We start from the raw sequence: 27,448 nt of genomic DNA on the forward strand, positions 1-27,448 counted from the left end.
CTTATAGTCCTAAGTTTAAATTGAAAGTATTAACAAAGTATTCTTTGTTGTAAAAGAATAAAATACAATTAAAACATTTTTTTTTCTATCTTCCAGGCCTGTAACTTAACTTCATATACTCACAAGAACTGAAATCTTTGTTGAGGCTTACACTCTTCCATTTTCACTCCCCGTAGTTATGTACATATTCTTGATCTCTTATAATGTCTGATCCCTTATTTTTTTTTAATCTTTTGACCCTCTTTACCCATTTCTTTCACCACTTGGTTTTGTTTTGTTTTTGAGATTTCACATGTAAGAGAGACAATATAGTATTTGTCTTTCTTTGACTAATTTCACTTAGCCTAATGCCCTCAAGGTTTATACATGGTGTTACAAATGTCCAGATTTCATTTTCCTTATGGCCAAATAGCATTCCATTATATATTTATATATTACAATATTTCTTTATACATTCATCTTTCAATGGACACTTTCCCATATCTTGGTTATTTTAAATAGTGCCACAATAAACATGGGAGTTCATATGTCTTTTCAAGTTAGTGTTTCCATTTTCTTAGGATAAGCACCCAGAAATAGGATTGCTAGATCATACGGTACTTTTATTCTTAAGTTTTTGAGGAGCTTCCATAGTGTTTTCCATAGTGATTGCTCCAATTTACGTTACAACCAGCAGTCCATATCCTTGTCAACACTTATTATTTCTTGCCTTTTTGATAATAGCCATTTAAACAGATATAATTTAGTATCTCATTGTAGTTTTAATTTGCATTTCCCTGATGATTAATGATGTTGAGCATCTTTTCATCTAACTGTTGGCCATCTGTGTCTTTGGAAAAATGTTTGTTTAGATCTTATGCCCACTTTTTAATTGGACTTTTTTTTATTGAATTCTGAGTTCTTTATATAATGTGAATTTTAGCTCCTCATCAGATATATGATTTGCAAATATTTTCTCCCATTTAGTATATTGCTATTTTATTTTGTTGAAGGTTTCCATTGTTGTACAGGAGGGCAGTTAGTTTGAGGTAATCCGGCCTGTTTTGGCTTTTGTTCCTTTTGCTTTTGGTATCAGATTTAAAATTCATCAAGGCTAGTGTCAAGGAGGTTACTGCCTCTGTTTTCTTCTAGAGATTTATGGTTTCAGATTTTACATTCAAGTCTTTAATCCATTTTGGGTAAATTTTTGTGCATGGTATAATGTGATAGTCCACTGCATATGGCTGTCTAGTTTTCCCAACACCATACTTTGAAGAGTGTCTTTTCCCCATTTTATATTCTTGGCTCCATTGTCATAAATTCATCGACCGCAGGGTCTATGGTTTTATTACTAGGTCAGTTCTGTTCCATTGGTCAGTGTGTCTATTTTTTTTTTTTGCCAATACCATGTTGTTTTAATTACTATAGCTTTGTAATAAAGTTTGAAATCAAGTAGCATGATGCCTCCAACTTTTTTATTCTTTCTCAAGATTGCTCGTGGCTATTCAGAGTCTTTTGTGTTACATTTTACAGTTGTTTCTTCTATTTCTGTGAAAAATACCGTAGAAATTTTGGTAGAGGTTATATTCAATCTGTAGCTTGCTTTGGTTAGTATGGACATTTTAACAATATTAATTCTTCCAATCCATGAGCACAGAATATTTTCTCATATTTTTGTGTGTGTTTTTTAATTTCTTTCTGTAATGTCTTATAGTTTTAGTGTACTCATTTCCTTAGTTAAATGTATTCATAGGTATTTTATGCTTTTTGATACACTTGTATATGGAATGCTTCCTTAAATTTCTTTTTTCGATAGTTTGTTATCAGTTTATAGAAACACAACAGATTTTTGTATATTAATCATATCCTGCAACTTCACTGAATTGATTTATTAGTTCTAACAGTTTTTTAAAAAATATTTATCTATTGATTGATTTTTGACTCTCCTGGGTCTTCATTGCTGTGCAAGGGCTTTCTCTAGTTCAGGTGTGAGGGTTTCTTATTGTGGTGGCTTTTCTTGTTGTTGAGCATGGGCTCTTGGCACTCTAGCTTCAGTTGTTGAGGCTTGTGGGGTCCAGAACACGGTCTCAATTGCCACTTGGCGTATGGGATCTTCCTGGACCAGGGATGGAACTGGTGTCTCTTGCATTGCATGGCAGATTCTTAACCACTGGACCACCAGGGAAGCCCTTGTTTGTTTTTAATGGAATCTTTAGGTTTTTCTCATGTAGTATTGCATCATCTGCAAATACTAACAGTTTTATATCTTCTTTTCCAATTTGGATTCCTTTTACTTTTTTCCTTATCTCATTGCTGTGGCAAGGACTGACAATACACTGTGGTAAATAAAAGTGGTTAGACTGGGCATCTTTATGTTCTTGAACATAGAAAACGCTTTCAGCTTTTCACCATTGAGTATGATATTAGCTGTGGGCTTGTTAATATGGTCTTTGTTATGTTCTTTCTATACCCATTTTGATGAATTTTTTATCGTAAATGGATGCTGAATTTTGTCAAATGCTTTTTCTGCATTAATTGATATGATCATATGACTTTTATCTTTCATTCTGTTACTGTGCTGTATCACATAGACTGATTTTCTGATATTCAGCCAGCCTTGCATTCCTGGAATAAATGCCATTTGCTCATGGTGTATGATTCTTCTTTTAAATTCATTTTGCTGATATTTTGTTCAGGATTTTCGTATATGTGTTCATTAGAGTTACTGGTTTATAATTTGTTTTTCTTGTGGTGATCCTTGTCTGCTTTTGGTTTCAAGGTAATGCTGGCCTTGGAAAATGAATTTACAAGAGTTCCTTCTTCTGTGGTTTGGAAGAGTTGGAGAAGGTTTGATGTTAATTCTTCTTTGAATGTTTTGTAGAATTCACCAGTAAAGCTGTCTGGTACTGGACTTCTGCTTTTTGGATGGGTTTTGATTGATGACTCATTCAGTCTCCTTGCTAGTAATTAGTCTGTACAGATTTTCTGTTTTATCATAATCCAATCTGGGAAGGTTGCATGTTTATAGGAACTTATTCATTTCTTCTAGACTGTTGTTCAATTTGTTGTTTCATTCTTGTAGTAATCTTTTAGTCCCTTGTATTTCTATGGTATTAGTTGTAGTGTCTCTTTCATTTCTATCGTATTTGTTTGAATCTTCTCCTTTTTTTTTTTTCTTCGTTAGTCTAGCTAAAGATTTGTTTATCTTTTTTTTGGGCCACATGCACAGCTTGTGAGGTCTTAGTTCTTTGACCAGGGATTCAACCCTGGCACCCTGCAGTGGAAATACAGAGTCCTAAGCACTGGTGGCATGCTGCAATTCATGGGGTCACAAAGAGTCAGACACGACTGAGTGACTGAACTGAACTGAACTGAACTGAAGCACTGGGCTACCAAGGAATTCCCATTCTGTGTATCTTCTTTAAAGAAACAACTTTTTGATTCATCTTTCCTCTTCTCTATTTACTATTTCATTTATTTCTACTCTAATCTTTTCTCCTTCCTTCTACTAACTTTGGGCTTTGTTTGTTCTTCTTTTTCTGGTTCCATCAGGTATAAAATTCGGTTGTTTATTTGAGACTGGTTTATTGAAGCAGGCATTTATTACTGTGAATTTCTCTTTTAGAACCAGTTTTGCTGCATTCCATAAATTTTGGTATGTTATATTTTCATTTTCCTTTGTCTCAGGATATTTTTTTATTTCTCTTTTGATGCATTGGTTGGTCAGTAGTGTATTTTTTGATCTCATATTTGTGAATTTTCAAATTTTCCTGGTGTTTTCTAGTTTCATACCATCATGGCTAGAAAAGTTGTACAATATGATTTCAGTCTTCCTAAATTTATTAAGACTTATTTTGTCATCTAATATATGATCTATCTTAGAGAATGTTGCATGTGCATTTATTAAGCATATGTATACTGTTGCTTTTGGATGAATATTCTATAAATATTTGTTAACCCACCTGGTTTAATGTGTCATTTAAGGGCTGTGTTTCCTTATTACTTTTCTGTGTCAATGATATATCCAATGATACAAGTGATATTAAAGTCCTTTACTAGACTGGGACACCTTCCTGAAGATACTGGTGCTCTGGACCATAGCAAAGGGAAAGTCCAAAGATGGAAACTGCGTCCTTGGTTAGTGTTCCAGCTCTCTCCTAAATGCGTGTGTTAAATTGGATGCCTGCCCTTCAGGCTGAGTTTTTATTTTTATTAACCTATTTTTTAAATAACTTATTTAATTCTTTATTTTTGGTTGCACTGCATCTTCGTTGCTGCACACAGGCTTTCTCTAGGCGTGGCAAGCGAGGGCTGCTCTTCGTTGCAGTACGTGGGCTTCTCATTGCAGCGGCTTCTCTTGTTGCAGAGCACAGGCTCTAACTGCATGGGCTTCATTAGTTGCGGCATGCAGGCTCTAGGGCTCAGGGGCTTCAGGAGTTGTGGCATTCAAGCTCAGTAGTCATAGCTCAGAAGCTCCTAGAGCATGTGGGCTCAGAAGTAGTGGAACACAGGCTCAGTTGCTGCATGGCATATGGAATCCTCCTGGACCAGGAATTTAACCCATGTCCCCTGCATTGGCAAGTAGATTCTTAACTCCTGTACCACTAGGGAAGTTCTGAGTTTTTAATATAAGCAGGAAAGCCTCCTTCATTTTTTAAGTCTGGAATGTCTCTTAGCTGGGCCCCGGGGTTCAAGCACATGACCTCTTTGAGAGAGCTTTCCCAGATCTCTATAGTCTTGTGGGTCTCAAGATAGGAACACCAATGGTTTTCAAAGTTTGATTTTTTTTTTTCTTAGGGATTAATCTCTCAAGTGTGTGGGATGCCCACTGTGGGCTTCAAAACCTCAGCTGCTCAAGAAGAAACTCCAGGTTTTGAGTTCCTTCTCCATTATGGGTTGTTGCACCACTAGTGGGGTTTATGGTGGGATTGCATCCCAGCCTCTTGCACCCACTTTGATATGGTTTTCTTGTGTACCCATTGTGTAGTCATCATTCACCCAGGCCATGGGGCTTATTTGACAGGAAATTCTTGAATATAAAGCTGTAGACTTACTGTGTCTGAGGGAGGAGGTGAGTTTGGGATTTTCTTATGTCACCATTTTGAACTGAGACTTCTGTTTAACATTTTGAAAAGATTTATAATCTCTTGCAATAACAAGCCTGTAAAAATCTTTTTAAAAAATTTAACTGTCATTAATACTGTGAAGTGAAGTCGCTCAGTCGTGTCCGACTCTTTGTGACCCCATGGACAGTAGCCAACCAAGCTCCTCCGTGGGATTTTCCAGGCAAGAATACTGGAGTGGGTTGCCATTTCCTTCTCCAGGGGATCTTCCCAACCCAGGGATCGAACCCCGGTCGCCCGCATTGTAAGCAGACGCTTTACTGTCTGAGCCACCAGGGAAGGCCAATTAATACTAGCACACTGTAAATCATTCAAGTGGTTAAAAAAATGTATAGAGAAAAAGAATTCTCCCATCCTAGATTACAATTCCCTAGTAACTTTCAGTTCAGGTCAATCATTCAGTTGTGTCAGACTCTTTGCAACCCCATGGACTGCAGCACACCAGGCTTCTCATCCTTCACCAACTCCCGGAACTTGCTCAAATTCATGTACATCGAGTCCATGATGCATACAACCATTTCTTCCTCTGTCATCCCCTTCTCCTCCTGCGCTCAATCTTTGCCAGCATCAGGGTCTTTTCAAATGAGTCAGTTCTTCACATCAGGTGGCCAAAATATTGGAGCTTCAACTTTAGCATCAATCCTTCCAATGAATATTCCAGACTGATTTCCTTTAGGATGGACTATTTTGCTCTCCCTGCTCTCCAAGGGACTCTCAAGAGTCTTCTCCAACACCACAATTCAAAAGCATCAATTCTTTGGTGCTCAGCTTTCTTTATGGTTAAACTCTCACATCTATGCATGACTACTGGAAAAACCATAGCTTTGACTAGATGGACATTTATCAGTAAAGTAATATCTCTGCTTTTTAATATGCTGTCTAGATTTGTTATAGCTTTTCATCCAAAGAGCAAGCGTCTTTTAATTTCATGGCTGAAGTCACCATCTGCAGTGATTTTGGAGCCCAAGAAAATAAAGTCTGTCACTGTTTGCATTGTTTCCCCATCTATGTGCATGGAGTGATGAGACTGGATGCCATTATCTGTTTTCTGAATATTGAGTTCTGAGCCAGCTTTTTCACTCTCTTCTTTCACTTTCATCAAGAGGCTTTTCAGTTCCTCTTTGCTTTCTGCCATAAGGGTGATGTCATATGCGCATCTGAGGTTATTGATATTTCTCCCTGAAATCTTGATTCCTGCATGTGCTTCATGCAGCCTGGCATTTCGCACAATGTACTCTGCGTATAAGTTAAATAAGCAAGGTAAGAATATATATCCTTGATGTACTTCTTTCCCATTTGGAACCAGTCTGTTGTTCCATGTCCAGTTCTAACTGTTGCTTCTTGACCTGCATACAGATTTCTCAGGAGGGAAGTAAGGTGGTAAGCAAGGGAAGTAAGGTATTCCCCTCTCTTTAAGAATTCTCCACAGTTTGTTGTGATCCACACAGTCAAAGGCTTTAGCATAGTCAGTGAAGCAGAAGTAGGTGTTTTTTTGGAATTCTCTTGCTTTTTGGATGATCTAATGGATGTTGGCAATTTGATCTCCTGTTCCTCTGCCTTTTCTAAATTCAGTTTGAACATCTGGAAGTTCTCGGTTCACTTACTGTTGAAGCCTAGCTTAGAGAATTTGACCATTAACTTTACTAGCGTGTGAGATAAATGCAATTGTGCAGTAGTTTGAACATTCTTTGGCATTGCCTTTCTTTGGGATTGGACTTTTCTAGTCCTGTGGCCACTGCTGAGTTTTCCAAATTTGCTGGCTTATTGAGTGTAGTGCTTTAACAACATCATCTTTTAGAATTTGAAATAACTTAGCTGAAATTCCATCACCTCCACTAGCTATGTTTGTAGTGATGCTTCCTAAGACCCACTTGACTTCGCCCCCAGAATGTCTGGTTCTAGGTGAGTTATCTGTTTCATTAAGATCCTTCTGTATATAGTTCTTCTGTGTATTCTTGACATCTCTTCTTAATATACCTTCTGCTTCTGTTAGGTCCATACCGTTTCTGTCCTTTATCGAGCCCATCTTTGCATGAAATGTCCCCTTGGTATCTCTTAACTTTCTTGAAGAGATCTCTAGTCTTTCCCATTGTATTGTTTTTCTCTATTTCTTTGCATTGATCAATGAGGAAGGCTTTCTTATATCTTCTTGCTAGGCTTTGGAACTCTGCATTTAAAGGGATATATCTTTTCTTTTCTCCTTTGCCTTTTGTTTCTCTTCTTTCCTCAGCTCTTTGTAAGCCCTCTTTCGACAACTATTTTGCCTTTTTGCATTTCTTCTTCTTTGGGGTGGTCTTGATCCCTGCCTCCTGCACAGTGTCACAAACCTCCGTCCACAGTTCTTCAGGCACTCTATATCAGATCTAATCCTTTGAATCTATTTGTCACTTCCACTGTTTAATCATAAGGGTTTTGATTTAGGTCATAACTGAATATTCTAGTGATTTTCTCTACTTTGTTCAAATTTAAGTCTGTATTTTGCAGTAAGGAGTTCATGGTCTGAGTCTGGTCTTGTTTTTGCTGCCTATATAGAACTTCTCCATCTTCAGCTGCAAGGAATATAATCAATCTGATTTCGGTATTGACCATCTGGTGATGTCCATGTGTAGAGTCATCTGTTGCGTTGCTGGAAGAGGGTGTTTGCTATGACCAGCACATTCTCTTGGTGAAAAATCTGTTAGCCTTTGCCCTGCTTCATTTTGTACTCCAAGGCCAAACTTGCCTGTTAGTCCCCTTACTTAGAAGGAAGCACAGTTACCAGTTTCTTATATGTTTTTTCAGAAATATTCTGAGCACGCATTCATAAAAATATACCCCCCCCTTTTTTTTAAGTGACGGAAGTTTACTTGTTAAAATTGAAATTAGATAGTTGAGGAAATTATGAGTGCACTTGATGTTCCAAATCTTCTCTAAATCCCCAAGCAGTTGATCCCTGGGGTATTTTGTGGGCCAATAAGCCAAAGATGAGAAGGTTCCAGAATTTTATTTCCATTTGTTTGTGTGTTGTTGATTGACCTTCCTTCCTTCAGAAAATTTCATTTACCTGTATTTTTTGGTTCTTTTTGTCTTTATTTTTAATTGGAGGATAATTGCTTTACAATGTTGTATTAGTTTCTGCTGTACAACATCATGAATCAGCTTAGTCCTTTTTCTTTGTCTCACAAGATCTTGCTATTTCTAGTCTTCCCCACTTTACTTTTTTCATTTAGCAAATTAGCTAGTGTAAATCTACTTCATTATTTTGTAACAGTTGCATGGTATCCTCTTAGAGGGATGTACCATAATGTATCAGTTTCTTACCAATAGAATTTTTTATTTTTAAAAGTCTTTGCAGTTAGTATGTTTAACATTCTTTACATGTATCTTTATCTACATATGTGATATGGTTAAATTTAAGACTTTTGAACAGGAGAGTGATAATAGTTAATAAACAGAATTAGGGTGACCAAGACAAAAATACTTTTACTTGATTTTCATAAACTATTTCCCTTTTGTTCTTTAATCAGGGTTGTTTTCCCTGTTAGATTAACTATGCTTCTTCCCCACTGAAAGGGAGTTTTTACTCTAGTTTATCAGTCATGTAGTACTTGGGATCTTTCTTTCCTTGGCCTCTGAGTTTTTGTAGATATTTTGCATTGAGTTACTTGATTCCCATTTTTTACCCTTCTTTATTGTCTCAATCTGTTATTCATCTGCCTCAGTTACTATACAGAAATGTCTTAGAAATTTCAGGCAATTGTAATTGTGTTTCTTAATTAAGCTAAGATTTAGGCCATTTTGCTTGTTCCTTGGGGTCCCTTGCATTTGTAGGTGAAAGGATCAATTAATCAGACATTGTCTCTTTTTATTTGTTTTTATTCTTCTAACATTTTTATCCTTTTTAGAAATCTCCAATCTCATCAATGTTTAAATTCACAGACTCTACCTAAAGTTTAGTTGATCTGTATATGTTAAAAGTGACTCAAATATTCCTTTAATATTCTTTTATATCTAATATCTTAGATTAGCCTCTTTCTCTAGGATATCTCATTGCAAAGGAATACTTAATCCTTTGGGTGGAAAAGAATACCCTCTGAATAGATATTTACTGAGCAGTGTGAAAATCAGTGCTTTACTCTTGGATGATTTTCTCATCATCAATTCTCTTGAGGTGTAAGTAAGGTAAGAGTTAATTTTAAAGGTTTAATAGTAATCTGTAATTTAGAATGACAGATATTCAAAGATAGAAGTAAGGCAAGTGGTAGAGAGGCTAGGGGAAATGAGAAACTAAATTGTTAAATATTTTAATGCAATGTGAAGTTGATAAAACGCTGGTAAGACTTGAGGGCTAGTCTAATTCAAAGCCATTGTTTTTCTGATAAGGAAAATATTATTTAGAGGTATCGTCAGAGACTTCTTCCAACTCACAGGCTGCACCCAGAGCACCTGATTGCCCCCCTACTTTTGTTTGGGGGTGTAATTGCTTGACTGTTTACAATAGTAGTTAAAATGTGCCAGACAACAAAGGAAATTTTTTCAGTTATTAATGCCATAGCCTTTAAAAAATTTTGATTGGTGGAAAATTGCTTTACCATATTATGTTAGTTTCTGCCATATAGCAATACATATCAGTCATAATTATATATGTATTCCTTCCCTCTTGAGTCTTCTTCCCAGCACCCCATCCTTCCCTTCTAGGTCATCACAAAGCACCAGGCTGGGCTCTCTGTGTCATATAGCAATTTCCTACTAAGTATCTGTTTTATACATGTGTATATGTCAGTGCTACTTTCTCAATTTATCTCACCCTTACCTTCCCCCACTGTGTTCATAAGTCCATTCTCTGCTATGTTAATGAGTACCATTTTTCTGGATTCCATATATATGTGTTAATACCAGATATTTGTCCTTCTCTTTCCAGCAAAGGGAATTGATCCCTTTTATATATTCATGTTTTAAAGCACAATATATTATACTCAATGACTTGAAATAACTATTTCTGAAAATCTAGGTAAATAGAATCATTTTCTTTCAGATATATTCAGAAAATAATTTTGTTTGTTGTCAAATAAGGTATTTCTGTGTCATCTATTTCTCTACAGCTTTTTACAGAAAAAAATTTTTGTTTGTTGCTTTTTTTTCTACTTAATATTTTGAAATATTGTTTATCCAAATGTTCAGTTTCCTGGAAGTTATTTTTTACACATTTATACAAAAGCCTTTGTCAGAACTTTGAGAAAAGAATTGATATATAGCAGCACTGCTGTTAGTGATCCTGCTGAAGCAAAAGCAGTAGCACAGTGTCTCCTGATATCTTCTTAACTGTTGTTTTTCGTGTGTGGTTAATTGTGAAGAAAAGGGAGGATTCACCAAATCTACTTTTGTGCTTTGAACTCCCATAGAGAACTTTTGGTATTGCTGGTAAAAATAAAGACACTCTAGGAAAACTCCTTGTAGGAGAAATGTTTGTTTATATGTCTACTTTCTGAGTCTTCAGTCTCTTCTACAGCCATACTGTTAAAGGCTTCATGCAGGTGAAGCACAGGGCAGCTGATCATGTTTACATTTGGTAGCCAACTTGTCTTGCCCCCTATTTGCACCTGTTCAGGTTTACACCTAGCAGCTGTCAGTGTTCATAAGCTCTATGATTACACAAAAAAGAACATTTGATCAGTATTATCACTGATCAGTGAATTCTTTTGGCATTCATAAAATAGTACAGGGAAGAAATTGTGGAAATTCTGATTTTTTTTCTGTTCTCAGGATTGTTACAGTAAATATCATCTCAGTAAAATACAGTAAATTCAGTTATCTAGTGTGAATAAACATTGTGATATGTTAATTGTGTATTATTCATGCTCAGTTTTAAACAATTAGGACAAAATGTAAAATAATAAACTCTGGTGAGTAAAGTGAAAGTTGCTCAATTGTGCCTGCCTCTTTGCAACCCAGTGGACTATTCTCCGGCCATGGAATTCTCCAGGCCAGAGTACTGGGGCGGGTGGCCATTCCTTTCTCCAGGTGATCTTCCCCAACCCAAGGACTGAACCCAGGTCTCCCGCATTGCAGGTGGATACTTTACTGTCTGAGCCACCTCTGGAAGTATGCTGATAAAGATGGGCTGAATATAATTTTATCATTTATTCTAGTGGTGATAAATCAGCTTGAACTATCTTATATAAAAAACTACTACTTAACAAAAAGTTTGGTTGATTGAATTCCAAGTAATACAGTTTTTGATACTTTAGATCAGAATTTCTCAACCTTAGCACTACTAACGTTTTGGGCCAGGTAATTACCTCTGTGTGGGAATGTCCTGTGAATTATCCCATGTTTAGCAGAAATAGTGGAAACAGTGGCAGACTTTATTTCTGGGGGCTCCAAAATCACTACAGATGGTTACTGCAGCCATGAAATTAAAAGACACTTACTCCTTGGAAGAAGAGCTATGACCAATCTAGACAGCACATTAAAAAGCAGAGACATTACTTTGCCAACAAAGGTCTGTCTTGTCAAGGCTATGGTTTTTCCAGTAGTCATGTATGGATGTGAGAGTTGGACTGTAAAGAAAGCTGAGCGCCGAAGAATTGATGCTTTTGAACTGTGGTGTCGGAAAAGACCTTTGAGAGTCCCTTGGACAATAAGGAGATCCAACCAGTCAATCCTAAAGGAAATCAGTCCTGAATACTCATTGGAAGGACTAATGCTGAAGCTGAAACTCCAATCCTTTGGCCACCTGACGTGAAGAACTGACTCATTTGAAAAGGCCTTGATTCTGGGAAAAGTTGAAGGTGGAGGAGAAGGGGATGACAGAGGATGAGATGGTTGGATGGCATCACCAACTCAATGCACATGAGTTTGAGTAAACTCTGGGAGTTGGTGATGGACAAGTAGGCCGGAGTGCTGCAGTCCCTGGGGTCGCAAAGAGTTGGACACAACTGAGCAACTGAACTGAGTAACTGACTGAGCAGCATCCCTGCCTAGACTCTTTTCTATGTGATATCAGTAGCACTCTTGATTATGACGACCAAAAATGTCTCTTAAGCGTTGTCAAATGTTTCCTAATAGATGAGGGGTATCACAGTGTCACCCCTGCCTGGGAACTACTGTTTTAGACTATGGGAAAGAGCTCTGATGGATCTAATCATTTAGAATCATTTCATCATCTTCTGGGCATTTTTTTTTTTCCTCTGTTCACGTCAACATTTTTTTTTTTTTTTTACTATAGTGTTATGTGTTGATTTTCAGTTGTAGTAACTTTTACCCTACCTGGTTAACTTTGTTATACATTGGAAGATATCCTCTGATAAATGGCCTTAAACTAAAAGACATACCTGCTGATTGATATTCTCCCATAGGTGAGTGTATTGTGGTGGAGGTCATGTTAATACAGTCTGTTATTATGTCTGGGCTGTTTTTGGCCACAAAGGATTGCTTGGATAGTGTTAGTTTAGAACCTGAGATGAAGGTACTTTTCTTAACACAGAGAGTCAGAATGAGAGGTCATTATAGTAGTGTAAGGATCAGATCCAGATGCTCTGGCCACAGCTGAAATCTGGAAATGGATGGTTCTTGGATACCATTTTTATTTTTATTTTTTTTTAATTTTATTTTATTTTTAAACTTTACATAATTGTATTAGTTTTGCCAAATATCAAAATGAATCCGCCACAGGTATACTTAATGAACATATTTTTCTAAGATGGTTTGAATAAATGGATTTCTACCAAGTTTTATGTAGTAGCTTTAATAATGAATAATAACTCGTGATCAAAGGGTGAATTTTTTCAACTGAAAATTGATGTTAATTTTTAACTATATTTGTACTTCAGCTTATTTTGAAAGTTTAAAACACCTTACTATTTGTCTATACAGTTATGCAATTGTGAGGCATTTATCTTAAATTTTTATCATAATGTATCTGGCTAAATGTAAAACATGCCATCTATTTATAATAATATAAATTCATGTGACTCAGAAATATTTACTGGAAATGAATAATCTAAAAATATCTTTTACCGCCACACATACCCATAGATAATTATATGCACATTCACTTATTAAAAACAATTGTTGACAATTATTGAAAGCTAAGTATTCAGAACTTTCCATTCATTATCTTTTAATCCTCCCAACTACACCTTCATACTGCTCATGAAGGAATAGAAAAGTTCATTGAAGTCACATAATCTGTACAGTGTCACAGCCGATGAGGTTCAAATACAGTTTTTAAACCCAGATAACATCTGTTATCAAATATCTTACTGATACAGTGTAATCTCTATCTTCATTCCTTCTAGGTTTAAGTTCACTCTCTTCAATCCCAATGCATATATATATATATATATATATATATATTTAAATACTTGCTATATGCCAGACTTTGCTTTGTTTTCTTTACTTTTTATTTTGAAATTATTTGACTTAAAAAACAGTTAAAAAACAGAGTGTTCATCTGTATTTCTTACCCAGCTTTCCCTAATTTTATTAATTTAAATAACTAGAGTACAATTATTAAAATGATAAAATTAGAAAATTTATATTGGTACAATACTATTAATCATAAACTACATGTCTTATATGAATTTTACCAGTTTTTCTATTAATGTCCTTTTCTGTTTTAAAATTCAATCTGAAAAAAAAAAAGTCTGATCCCACATTACATTTAATTGTTTATCTCCTTAGTCTTCAACCTATGGCATTTTCTCAGTCTTTCGTTTTCTTTCATGACCTTGATACTTGATGCTTCTGCTGCTAAGTCGCTTCAGTTGTGTCCTACTCTGTGCAACCCCATAGATGGCAGCCCACCAGGCTCCCCCGTCCCTGGAATTCTCCACGCAAGAACAATGGAGTGGGTTGCCATTTCTTCCTCCAATGCATGAAAGTGAAAAGAGAAAGTGAAGTTGCTCAGTCGTGTCCGACTTGTAGTGACCCCCTTGACTGCAGCCTACCAAGTTCCTCTGTCCATGGATTTTCCAGGCAAGAGTACTGGAGTGGGGTGCCATTGCCTTCTCCCTGATACCTGATGAATACTAGTCAATAACGTATATGGTCTCTCAATTTGGGTTTGTCTGATGTTTTCGTATGATTCAACAGAAGTTATATGTTTGGGGCAAGAATACCACAGAGGTGATAAGGACATCAGAGCATACATGATATTGATATGTTTAATTTTTGGTGATTTAGTTTCTTTTTTTTTTTTTTTTTATTTTTAAACTTTATATGATTGTATTAGTTTTGCCAAATATCAAAATGAATCCATCACAGGTATACATGTGTTCCCCATCCTGAACCCTCCTCCCTCCTCCCTCCCCTGACCATCCCTCTGGGTCGTCCCAGTGCACTAGCCCCAAGCATCCAGTATCGTGCATCGAACCTGGACTGGCATCTCATTTCTTATATGATATTTTACATGTTTCAATGCCATTCTCCCAAATCTTCCCATCCTCTCCCTCTCCCACAGAGTCCATAAGACTGTTCTATACATCACTGTCTCTTTTGCTGTCTCGTACACAGGGTTATTGTTATCATCTTTCTAAATTCCATATATATGCGTTAGTATACTGTATTGGTGTTTTTCCTTCTGGCTTACTTCATTCACTCTGTATAATAGGCTCCGGTTTGATCCACCTCATTAGAACTGATTCAGATGAATTCTTTTTAATGGCTGAGTAATACTCCATTGTGTATATGTACCATAGCTTTCTTATCCATTCATCTGCTGATGGACATCTAGGTTGCTTCCATGTCCTGGCTATTATAAACAGTGCTGCGATGAACATTGGGGTACACGTGTCTCTTTCCCTTCTGGTTTCCTCAGTGTGTATGCCCAGCAGTGGGATTGCTGGATCATAAGGCAGTTCTATTTCCAGTTTTTTAAGGAATCTCCACACTGTTCTCCATAGTGGCTATACTAGTTTGCATTCCCACCAACAGTGTAAGAGGGTTCCCTTTTCTCCACACCCTCTCCAGCATTTATTATTTGTAGACTTTTGGATCGCAGCCATTCTGACTGGTGTGAAGTGGTACCTCATAGTGGTCTTGATTTGCATTTCTCTGATAATGAGTGATGTTGAGCATCTTTTCTGTGAAGTTACTCTTTTGCTGTTTTTTAGTTAGTAACTATCTCAAGGAGATACTTTTTGAGTTTATGCAAATATCTTGTTTCTCTTCAGACTTATCTACTGTTTTTAGCATCCTTTGGTGCACATGTATTGTAAACTTTCTTCTTTGAGCTGTTCTTAAAATTAGCAGGCCAATTATTGTTTTTTGGATTATTCAGTATTACAGAGATATTGCCTTCCTCCTCTTTAACTTCCAAGTTGATGGCTAGGATTATTTCCAGTTTTGCTTGTGCTCAGCAGAGGACAATAGTAAATAAAACCTGAATTCAATAATATTTAACTTAAAAAGGAAAACTTGAAAAGCCAGTCCTTGTTAATTCAAGCATATAACTTAAAATCCTCTCTAGAGTAACAAAGGCTGGAGTGGATTTGTTAAATTTCTTTAAAATGAAAAGAAAGATATCTATAAGATAAACATGGAATAGTTGACCAAATTTTGGGTTACTGAAACTAAGAAATACCTATTAAAACATGAGAAAAAAAACTTTTACCCTAAGCCAGTAAGAGTACTTTACATATGAGAAGAATACTCAGCCACCTAGGAGATCATACTGGCTAGAAGTATATATCTAAAATTAAAACACTTGAAATAAAATAATACATGAATAATGTATATAATGGAACTTTTAAGGCAAATAGCTGCATAAGCATGTTTTTTAAAAAAGAGATAAATTTTTCAGGTTTTCCTGTTGACTCAGTGGTAAAAGAATCTGCATGTCAGTGTAGGAGACCCAGGTTTGATCCATGGGTCAGTAAGATCCCCTGGAGGAGGAAATGGCAACGCACTCCAGTATTCTTGCCTGGAGGATCCCATGGACTGAGGACCTTGGCGAGCTATGGTCCACAGGGTAACAAGGAGTCGGGCACAACTGAGCAATTGAGCACAAAAACTTTTCCCACTTGAATGAACAGGAATAAAAGAGAAACTTGAACTTTTACTGAAACTGAAAAAGGGCCCCCAGCCTGATACTACTAGCTCTAGTTCTACTCTTTTGTACAACCAGATTTCAATTTTATTTTTGAACAGTGTTATGAAAAAGAAACTATTTGTGCTTTAATTCTATAGAATAGAGTCACAAAGGTAGATTGGTAGATTCAAATATTAATATATGTATATTTTTTATTTTATTAAATATTTTCAGGAAGAGTGATCTAAATGAGCAATATGTAAGAGTTTGCTGATTATGCCTTCTGGGTATTCCTTGTTTTAGTCTTGAGTGAAGTTACATCAACAGAAAGATATATGCCCAGAGCTCATAAGCTATTATCCTATGACAAGTAATGACTTTTATTCATTGAGTTCTTATATGCCAGGTACTCAGCTAAAATGCTTATCTATTTTATGTCCCGAATTACTTTTGCAGTGGAGTACAAAGGCAATTTAAAAAACAAATCCTTTCATTATTTTTTTAAAATAATACATTTACAAACTTAGTTAAAAAATGAATGAGTCACAAGAATGAAATGTACAGCATGGGGAATATAGACAATAACACTGTAATATCTTTGTATGATGACAGGTGGTAACTAGACTTACCGTGGTGTGATCATTTGGTAATATATAGAAATATTGAATCACTATGTCACATACCTAGAATTCACATAGTGTTGTAGGTCAATTATACACCAATTAAAAATTTCAAAACATCATTGAGAAGCCTCCATAATACATTTAAATAGAACATTTTAGAATTATCTGAGACAATAGATTACCAGGTATAACTTTTTAAAATAGCCTTTTCCAGTAAACTCTATATTTTTATATTTTTTAAATAAATGTCTTTTTTAATATACTTAGTAAAATGAGACTTGTTGGTGAAGATAGTTTGTAGAGGAAGTTATCAGCCATGTACCTTGCTGTTAAACAGCCATATGTCTCAAAACTTATTAGTAACTGATGCCCTGAAACTTGCCTTTTAAGCATTAGTTCCATGTAGCCATCATAACCAACTATGCCTTTCCATACTGAATGGTGATAAAGAGAAAAAAAACATTCTTTATGAGCCTACTAGTTATCAGTCAGTTCAGTTCAGTCGCTCAGTCGTGTCCGACTCTTTGCAAACCCATGAACTGCAGCATGAAAGGCCTCCCTGTCTATCACCAACTCCCGGAGTTTACTCAAACTCATGTCCATTGAGTCAGTGATACCATGCAACCATGTCATCCTCTGTCGTCCCCTTCTCCTCCTGCCTTCAACCTTTCCCAGCATCAGGGTCTTTTCAAATGAGTCAGTTCTTCACATCAGGTGGCCAAAGTATTGGGAGTTTCAGCTTCAGCATCAGTCCTTCCAATAATATTCAGGACTGATTTCCTTTAGGATTGACTGGTTGGGCCTCCTTGCAGTCCAAGGGACTTTCAAGTCTTCTCCAACACCACAGTTCAAAAGCATCAGTTCTTTGGCACTCAGCTTTCTTTATAGTCCAACTCTCACATCCATACATGCCTACTGGAAAAACCATAGCTTTGACCAGATGGACCTTTGATGGCAAAGTAACGTCTCTGCTTTTTAATGTGCTGTCTAGATTGGTCATAGCTTTTCTTCCAAGGAGTAAGCGTCTTTTAATTTCATGGCTGCAGTCACCATCTGCAGTGATTTTGGAGCCCCCCAAAATAAAGTCTGCCACTGTTTCCATTGTTTCCCCATCTATTTGCCATGAAGTGATGGGACCAGATGCCATGATCTTAGTTTTCTGAATGTTGAGTTTTAAGCCAACTTTTTTACTCTCCTCTTTCACTTTCATCAAAGGCTCTTAAGTTCTTCACTTTCTGCCATAAGGGTGGTGTCATCTGCATATCTGAGGTTATTGATATTTCTCCCAGCAATCTTGATTCCAGCTTGTGCTTCATCCAGTCCAGCATTTCTCATGATGTATTCTGCATATAAGTTAAATAAACAGGGTGAAAATATACAGCTTTGACATACTCCTTTCCCGATTTGGAACTAGTCTGTTGTTCCATGTCCAGTTCTAACTGTTGCTTCTTGACCTGCATACAGATTTCTCAGCAGACAGATCAGGTGGTCTGGTATTCCCATCTCTTTCAGAATTTTCCACAGTTTGTTGTGATCTACATAGTCAAAGGCTTTGGCATAGTCAATGAAGCAGAAGCAGGTGTTTTTCTGAAACTCTCTTGCTTTTTCTGTGATCAAACAGATGTTGGCAATTTGATCTCTGGTTCTTCTGCCTTTTCTAAATATACCTTGAACATCTGGAAGTTCACAGTTCATGTACTGTTGAAGCCTGGCTTGGAGAATTTTGAGCATTACTTTGCTAGTGTGTGAGATGAGTGCAATTGTGCAGTAGTTTGAGCATTCTTTGGCATTGCCTTCTTTGGGACTGAAATGAAAACTGACCTTATCCAGTCCTGTGATCACTGCTGAGTTTTCCATTTGCTGGCATATTGAATGCAGCACTTTCACAGCATCATCTTTTAGGTACTCACTCCACTAGCCTTGTTCATAGTGATACCTACTAGTTATGGCAGTACTATCTTCTATGGAGGTGGTTGACAGCAATGTCAGAATATGAAGAGAAGTTTTTGAATTGTGTATGACTGGAAAACTTATCGAAATTGCCCTACTAATGATGCTGTTGTGTCAACCTGAGATTTCTTTTACCCTATGCATCTATCTAAAAAAAATGATATACATACCATATGGATTCAATAATTTAAAGATTAATCTTGCATTATTTTAATTGACCAGTGTTTTATTTTACCTTTCTAAATTTAAGTATACTTGATTTGCAGTGTTGTGTTAATTTCTGCTATACAGCAAAGTGATTCAGTTATACATGTATATTTCTTTTTCATGTTCTTTTCCTTTATGGTTTATTATAGGATATTGAATATAGTTCTTTATGCTTTGCAGTAGGACCTTGTTGTTTTTCCATTACACATCTATATATACATGTATAATATATATGTATATATGTAATAGTTTGCATTATGTATATGTATGTGTATTTATATAATAGTTGTATCTCCCAATCACAAACTTCCAACTCATCCTTCCCACTCACCCCCAACCCTTGGCAACCACAAGAATGTTCTTTGTGTCTGTAGGTCTGTTTGTGTTTTGTAGATTTGTTCATGTATGTCATGTTTTAGATTCTGCATATTGGTGATATCACCTGATATTTTTCTTTCTCTGATTTGCTTCACTTAGTATGATAATCTCTAGGTCCATCCATGTTTCTGCAAATGGAATTATTTCATTCTTTTAATGGCTGGGTTTTGTTCCATTGTGTGGAAGACTTTAATCACCTGTTGATAGACATTTAGGTTGTTTCCATGTCTTGCCTGTTGGTTTTGTGCTAGTATGAACATAGTGGTGCTTATATCTTTTCAAAGTATAGTTTTGTCTGGATATACATCTAGGAGTGGGATTGCTGGAATCATATGGTAACTCTATTTTCAGTTGTATGAATAACCTCCATACTATTTTCTATAGTTCAATTCAGTTCAGTCACTCAGTCATGTCCGACTCTTTGTGATCCCATGAATCGCAGCACGTCAGGCCTCCCTGTCCATCACCAACTCCCGGAGTTCACCCAGACTCACGTCCATCGAGTCAGTGATGCCATCCAGCCATCTCATCCTCTGTCGTCCCCTTCTCCTCCTGCCCCCAATCCCTCCCAGCATCACAGTCTTTTCCAATGAATCAACTCTTCGCATGAGGTGGCCAAAGTACTGGAGTTTCAGCTTTAGCATCATTCCTTCCAAAGAAATCCCAGGGCTGATCTCCTTCAGAATGGACTGGTTGGATCTCCTTGCATTCCAAGGGACTCTCAAGAGTCTTCTCCAACACCACAGTTCAAAAGCATCAATTCTTCGGCGCTCAGCCTTCTTCATAGTCCAACTCTCACATCCATACATGACCACAGGAGAAACCATAGCCTTGACTAGATGGACCTTTGTTGGCAAAGTAATGTCTCTGCTTTTGAATATGCTATCTAGGTTGGTCATAACTTTCCTTCCAAGGAGTAAGCGTCTTTTAATTTCATGGCTGCAGTCACCATCTGCAGTGATTTTGGAGCCCAGAAAAATAAAGTCTGACACTGTTTCCACTGTTTGCCCATCTATTTCCCATGAAGTGATGGGACTGGATGCCATGATCTTAGTTTTCTGAATGTTGAGCTTTAAGCCAACTTTTTCACTCTCCTCTTTCACTTTCATCAAGAGGCTTTTGAGTTCCTCTTCACTTTCTGCCATAAGGGTGGTGTCATCTGCATATCTGAGGTTATTGATATTTCTCCCGGCAATCTTGATTCCAGCTTGTGTTTCTTCCAGTCCAGCGTTTCTCATGATGTACTCTGCATATAAGTTAAATAAGGAGGGTGCCAATATACAGCCTTGATGTACTCCTTTTCCTATTTGGAACCAGTCTGTTGTTCTATGTCCAGTTCTAACTGTTGCTTCCTGACCTGCATACAAATTTCTCAAGAGGCAGGTCAGGTGGTCTGGTATTCCCATATCTTTCAGAATTTTCCATAGAGGTTGCACTAATTTACATTTCCACCAGTAATACTGTAAAGTTCCCTTTTATCCACATACTCTCTAGCATTTGTTATTTGCAGACTTTTAATGATGGCCATTCTGACTGGTGTGAGGTAGTACTTAATTGTAGTTTTGATATGCATCTCTCTAATAATTAGCAATGATGAGCATCTTTTCATATGTTGATTGAACAATAGTTTTAAATGAAATCAAATTCTTTTTCTTAGAAAATATGTAGTAATTATGTGAATCGCCTATAGAAGTCCATACAAAAATCTTTCCATGGTTAAATTATTTAAATAATAAAAATTTACTCATGGTTGATATGTGAATAGTATTTTTTTTGTCTCTTCCTATATATGTGTACTCATTTAAACAACTGTGAACTTCATAGTTTCCTTGCTTAATTGTGATATTACTGTATACGGAGTATTAAAATGACCATAACCTATTCTAGATTTAAAAAAATTTTAAGATATAACTGACATATAACATTATATTAGTTTCAGGTGTACATATAATGATTCAATATTTGTATTAGTGTGAAATGAACACCATGGTAAGTTCAGTTAATATCCTTATCACACAGTTATAAGTATTTTTCCATGTGATGAGAACTTTTAAGATCTGTTTTCTTGCTGTTGTTCAGTCGCCCAAGTTGTGGCCAGTGCTTTTCGACCCCATGGACTGTAGCACTCCCCTTCCCTGTGCCTTACCATCTCCTGGAGTTTGCCCAAGTTCATTTCCATTGCATTGATGATGCCATCCGGCCATGTCATCCACTGATCCCCTCTTCTCCTTCTGCCCTCAATTTTTCCCAGCATCAGGGACTTTTCAGTGAGTCAGCTGTTTGCATCTGGTGACCAAAATACTGGAGCTTTAGCTTCAGCATCAGTCCTTCCAATGAGTATTCAGAGTTGATTTCCCTAAGATTGACTGGTTTGACCTCTTTGCTGTCCAGGGGACTTTCAGGTGTCTTCTCCAACACCACAGTTCAAAGGCATTAATTCTTTGGCATTCTGCCCTCTTTATGGTCCAGCTCTCACAACTGTACGTGACCACTGGGAAGACCATAAACTTGACTCTATGGACCTTTGTTGGTGGAGTGATGTCTCTGCTTTTCAACACACTGTCTAGGTTTGTCATAGCTTTCCTGCTGAGAAGCAGTCGCCTTCTGATTTCATGGCTGCCCACGCCATCCACAGTGATTTTAGAGCCCAAGAAGAGGAAATCTGTCATTGCTTCCACGTTTTCCCTTTCTGTTTGCCATCAAATAATGGGATCAGATGCCATGATCTACGTTTTTTTAAAATTGAGTTTTAAGCCAGCTCTTTCCCTTTCCTCCTTCACTCTCATCAAGAGGCTCTTTAGTTCCTCTTTGCTTTCTGCTATTAGAGTGGTATCATCTACATATCTGAGGTTGTTTCTCCTCTATTTTCTTAGCAACTTTCAAGTGTACAATAAAATATTATTAAGAGTAGTCACTATGCAGTCCATTACATCCTATCACATATTTGTTTTATAAGTTCTTAACTTTTGACTCCTTCATTCATTTCCATTCTAGATTTTAATATCAACATAAACTATTATAATAAGATCTATGTAAATAGTACCCAGATCAGCTAAGCAAGTTAATAAAAATGCTTATAAGTCAAGTCATTATAAATGGATCATGTTAAAGCCATTTGGAGCCCATAGTTCAAACTAGACTCTAGGATAAACTATAAAATGTATTTGTGTTTTTGGGAGGACTCACTGTACTGGGGATTACCTGATCAGATTCATGGATGCTTAAGACCTAGAAGTATGTTGCTATTTGGGTTTAGAATACAGGGTTACATTTCACTATAATTTGGTTGTATTTTCTTGGTTCATTAAGATAATAGGAGTATTATGCTGTAAGTGAAAAAATGATGAGGTGATTTAAGAAGAATGAAAAGTTAATATGCTTGTTTTCCTAAGATTATCGCAACACATAGTTGTATGAAGTTACTGTATTCAAATGACTTATTTTTTTATATAAGAATACTCTACAAGTTTTTTAGATTTGTTATGCTTAGTATTAAGCTTACCTTATAAACTGGAATTTTAATTCACATTTTTTTTATTTACTCTATATTTTATCTTTCTGAAGAACATGTATTTCTAAACTTATTTTCGTATTTTAAAAAAGTATTCCTAGAAGTTTGACTTACTTTAAATATATTTAATTCTTTTGCATAATCCTACAATTTAACACTGAAAATTAACATTTGCCCTCTTCCCATAGACATGGAGTCTGGAGAACGGTTACCATCCTCTACAGCCTCCTCTGCTACACCGACTTCATCCTCGATCCCTTCTGTGGCTTCATCAGTTTCAAAAGGCGGCCTTTCCACGGGAGCTGCTTCACTTAGCTCTACAATCAACCCATGTGGTGAATACTCTTTATTAACTCTAGCGTGCCATCCTTTAACTAGTTTGCATTCAGAGTGTTTTCTTGAACTTTGAATAAAATGTTTTCTTTACCTCCTTTGGCCTGTTGAACAATTGCTAGGTTAAACTTCTAGTCTCTGTTTTTTCTGGATTTTATCAGCACACTGGAGTAGCACTGCTTATTCCATGTTTTCATAATTTTTAGAAGCTCTTTTTAAGAATTTCATTATAATATCTTACTGGGACCATTTTAATTAATAAATTAATACATGAAAAATCTTTTAAAACAATAGGCTCATGAGAGAGTACAGAAATACAAAAGAAACCTGGATGGTAAGATTAGGCCTCAGGGCCATGGACCTCTTTGTCCTAAATTTGCTTCCAGTATTTTAAATGACCTTCACCAAACCTCAACTACCCTAATTCATAAGATACATACTAAAACGTATCATTTATTTGATGAAAAGTATTTTTAAAGTTTTAAATATTTTGAAAAATATTTAAAGATATTTGACAAGTTTTTTATAAACATGAGCAAAAGTTATATTGCTAAAGGAACTTTATTTCAGAATGAAAATGGCCTCAATTTTAGTTTTATGTAAAAGGTATTTTTTACCCTTCAAAATCACTTTGTGCCCAAACACATTTGGATATTTAGTAGAATACATTCTCTTTTTTCTTTTTTAACCTAAAGTTGATCAACTCTTTCCTTTATCATTAGGAAGATTTTTAATCTTATATATATAATTATCTTATAGATTATTTCATGTGTATAAGCATTAGAGCTTAATAATATTTCACTTTTTCAAAATTAGTTTATAATTTTGGGTGAATAAAATACATCAATATGGAATGTTTGCTGACAGAATACCTTCGCAAATTGTCAAATATATATTTGTTGAATTATCTGATTTTTTCCAGTCTGTGGTATGACAAGGATTTTGTTTCATCATTTTATCAGAACAATTTTCTAACATCTTCTTAGTAATTGTAAAGTAACTAAAAGAATATACCATTACATTGAAAGCATAAATGAATAAAATTCCTGTTCTCCTGCACCCTGTACAATCTAGGTTATTTAGCAACTTCCACATTTCCCTTGTGTATAAAATGATGGCTATATGTAAAATAATGAATGCCTTTGATATGCTGTGTTCAAAAATAGTGATACCACAATTGGCATTTTACCTTAAGTTTCTTTGTCTAAATGATAACACACAGCTGTATTTTTGTAATTATTCTTCAATGTTTTTGTATAACTCTTCTCCTTTCCTTTGTTGTCAACTCCTTTCATTGTGTTCTTCCAATCTGCTATCTTACTTTGTATTTACTTGTGAATTAATATTTAAAATATATAATGTTTCTAGGGAAATGTCCTTTTTTCAGTGTTGAAATTTTCAGTCCTTGAGTGCAGAGCTTGAGTTTTCTGGACACTTTGCAATTAGCTATTTCTCATGTAGCTTTCTGAATTAGTGGCATTTGAATTGCTTACAATTCTGAGTAGTCACACATTGAATGCTGGTTTTTGGTAATGGTAGTTGGGAGTTGCAGAAAGGCAGAGTATGCTTAGTTATTGAATAACATTAGAAATTGCCTCATCTAGGAAATTTATCATTTATTTGCCAGTAGTTTTTATGTGCAGATGCTCTCATTGAAAGAAACTGTAATTTATTTCTGTGTTTATTCTGGGATATATCACTTATTAATCAACACAGTATAATTTTAGTACCTATGGCAGGAGTTTTTTTCACTTTCTAAGAAAAAATTTTTTTTCTATTTTTAACTTTCACAGTGTTGTGGTTTATGTGTAAAGTAGAGCCTTATAATGTATGGAAAATGCTCAGTTGTCCTACCTAATTCAGTTTATCAAATTTTCCTGTCTTCTCTTATCTGTTTGTTATTTTTGGCCTATTCAGTGTCTGATAATTCTCTCCTTTTAAAAGTAAAAGTATAAAGTGATAATGGACCTGCCTTCTTTATCTTAAGCAATTTGAATTTCCTCCATTTTCTTGATGTATAGAGACAACAAAACAGAATTTTCATCTTTAAAATATCAATACCTCACCAGTTCTTTAATGGTCCCTTTGAGGATACTGTTGTTTTAAATGGTTACTTTAATTGGCTTTTCTCTGTCGTCTTCATTAATGATATGTCTATAGGAATTCCTGTTATATACAAAGAATTTAATTTTAACCTGCTTTCAAAGTTTGAATAATCAACTAATTTCTTTTAAATCAACATCTTGTCAGGGTCTGGGATTATACATACCTATAAGTTAGCCTATTACTATTATGATGCTGGCAGAAGACTTGAGACTCCTGGGTCAGAGATCTTATGACTATGGCATAGCAAATAGTCATGTTGGCGTTGATTCCCCAGGTATCCCAAGTCCCACAGGGCAACACTGAGAGACTTAGTTGAATTTTACACATTTAGTGGATTTGTGTCACAGCTAAGGAATGGTTAGTTTAGCAACCTGCTGCTTTTGTCGTAAATAAAAGCACACACACTCTTTGTCTGGAAGGAAATGTCACCTCATCCATCAAGATTGCTTACTGCAGTCCTGAGAAATTGTCCAGTTTTAAAGAGTGGTCCAAACCTTACATTCTTGGCATGCCCAGCAACAACATGCAGGGACCATGAAGGACTGTCTCTCACAACACACCTTTAATTTTATTGCAGTAACTTGGATAGAAAATTACACTGCAACAAAGATTGATTAATCTAAGGCTATCTGCATATAGGGGTCTTGTTGGTCATATCAGAAGTTATATTTCAGTGATTAAACTATGCTATAGATCGGTGGATTTCAATCCATTTTTTGAGTTAGAACTCTTCAAACAAAGACTTGTAAAATATTGAATATATAAAACACGAAGCTGTTTAAACTTCACGCGTTAAAGCTGGAGTATGCCTGCTTTTAAAGTTAGTGACTGACTTACACATGTATATGAATTGCAGGCCTACCTCTGTAGAAGTGTGCCAAATCATGGTATATTGAGGAAACTGCAAATTGATCAGTAAGGCCTCAGTGTAGGGTATGTGTCAGTGAATAGTAATATAACAATGATTAACATCAGATCAGATCAGATCAGTCGCTCAGTCATGTCCGACTCTTTGAGACCCCATGAATCGCAGCACGCCAGGCTTCCCTATCCATCACCAACTCCCGGAGTTCACTGAGACTCACATCCATCGAGTCGGTGATGCCATCCAGCCATCTCATCCTCTGTCGTCCCCTTCTCCTCTTGCCCCCAATCCCTCCCAGCATCAGAGTCTTTTCCAATGAGTCAACTCTTCGCATGAGGTGGCCAAAGTACTGCAGTTTCAGCTTCAGCATCATTCCTTCCAAAGAAATCCCAGGGCTGATCTCCTTCAGAATGGACTGGTTGGATCTACTTGCAGTCCAAGGGACTCTCAAGAGCCTTCTCCAACACCACAGTTCAAAAGCATCAATTCTTTGGTACTCAGCTTTCTTTACAGTCCAACTCTCACATCCATACATGACCACAGGAAAAACCATAGCCTTGACTAGACGAACCTTTGTTGGCAAAGTAATGTCTCTGCTTTTGAATATGCTATCTAGGTTGGTCATAACTTTCCTTCCAAGGAGTGTGTCTTTTAATTTCATGGCTGCAGTCACCATCTGCAGTGATTTTGGAGCCCAGAAAAATAAAGTCTGACACTGTTTCCACTGTTTGCCCATCTATTTCCCATGAAGTGATGGGACCAGATGCCATGATCTTCGTTTTCTGAATATTGAGCTTTAAGCCAACTTTTTCACTCTCCACTTTCACTTTCATCAAGAGGCTTTTGAGTTCCTCTTCACTTTCTACCATAAGGGTGGTGTCATCTGCATATCTGAGATTATTGGTATTTCTCCCGGCAATCTTGATTCCAGCTTGTGTTTCTTCCAGTCCAGCGTTTCTCTTGATGTACTCTGCATATAAGTTAAATAAACAGGGTGCCAATATACAGCCTTGATGTACTCCTTTTCCTATTTGGAACCAGTCTGTTGTTCCATGTCCAGTTCTAACTGTTGCTTCCTGACCTGCATACAGATTTCTCAAGAGGCAGGTCAGGTGGTCTGGTATTCCCATCTCTTTCAGAATTTTCCACAGTTTATTGTGATCCACACAGGCAAAGGCTTTGGCATAGTCAATAAAGCAGAAATAGATGCTTTTCTGGAACTCTCTTGCTTTGTCGATGATCCAGCAGATGTTGGCAATTTGATCTCTGGTTCCTCTGCCTTTTCTAAAACCAACTTGAACATCAGGAAGTTCACAGTTCACATATTTTGAAGCCTGGCTTGGAGAATTTTGAGCATTACTT

At 36.4% G+C, this 27,448-nt stretch overlaps 1 protein-coding gene across 24 annotated transcripts in view; it reads left to right on the top strand.

Moving 5' to 3' along the window:
• The window catches only part of BAZ2B (bromodomain adjacent to zinc finger domain 2B), a 336,353-nt gene that overhangs the window by 158,035 nt on the left and 150,870 nt on the right, over nucleotides 1-27,448 (top strand). For all 24 annotated transcript variants that reach the window (XM_061395981.1, XM_061396001.1, XM_061395906.1 and 21 more), the window contains one exon: nucleotides 22,971-23,117. In XM_061395981.1, coding sequence (XP_061251965.1) covers nucleotides 22,973-23,117 — 145 coding nt within the window. In that variant the 5' untranslated portion in view covers nucleotides 22,971-22,972. The remainder of the gene's footprint in view (nucleotides 1-22,970; nucleotides 23,118-27,448) is intronic.

Source organism: Bos javanicus, chromosome 2, assembly GCF_032452875.1.
Source record: "Bos javanicus breed banteng chromosome 2, ARS-OSU_banteng_1.0, whole genome shotgun sequence".
Taxonomy (NCBI): Eukaryota; Metazoa; Chordata; class Mammalia; order Artiodactyla; family Bovidae; genus Bos; species Bos javanicus.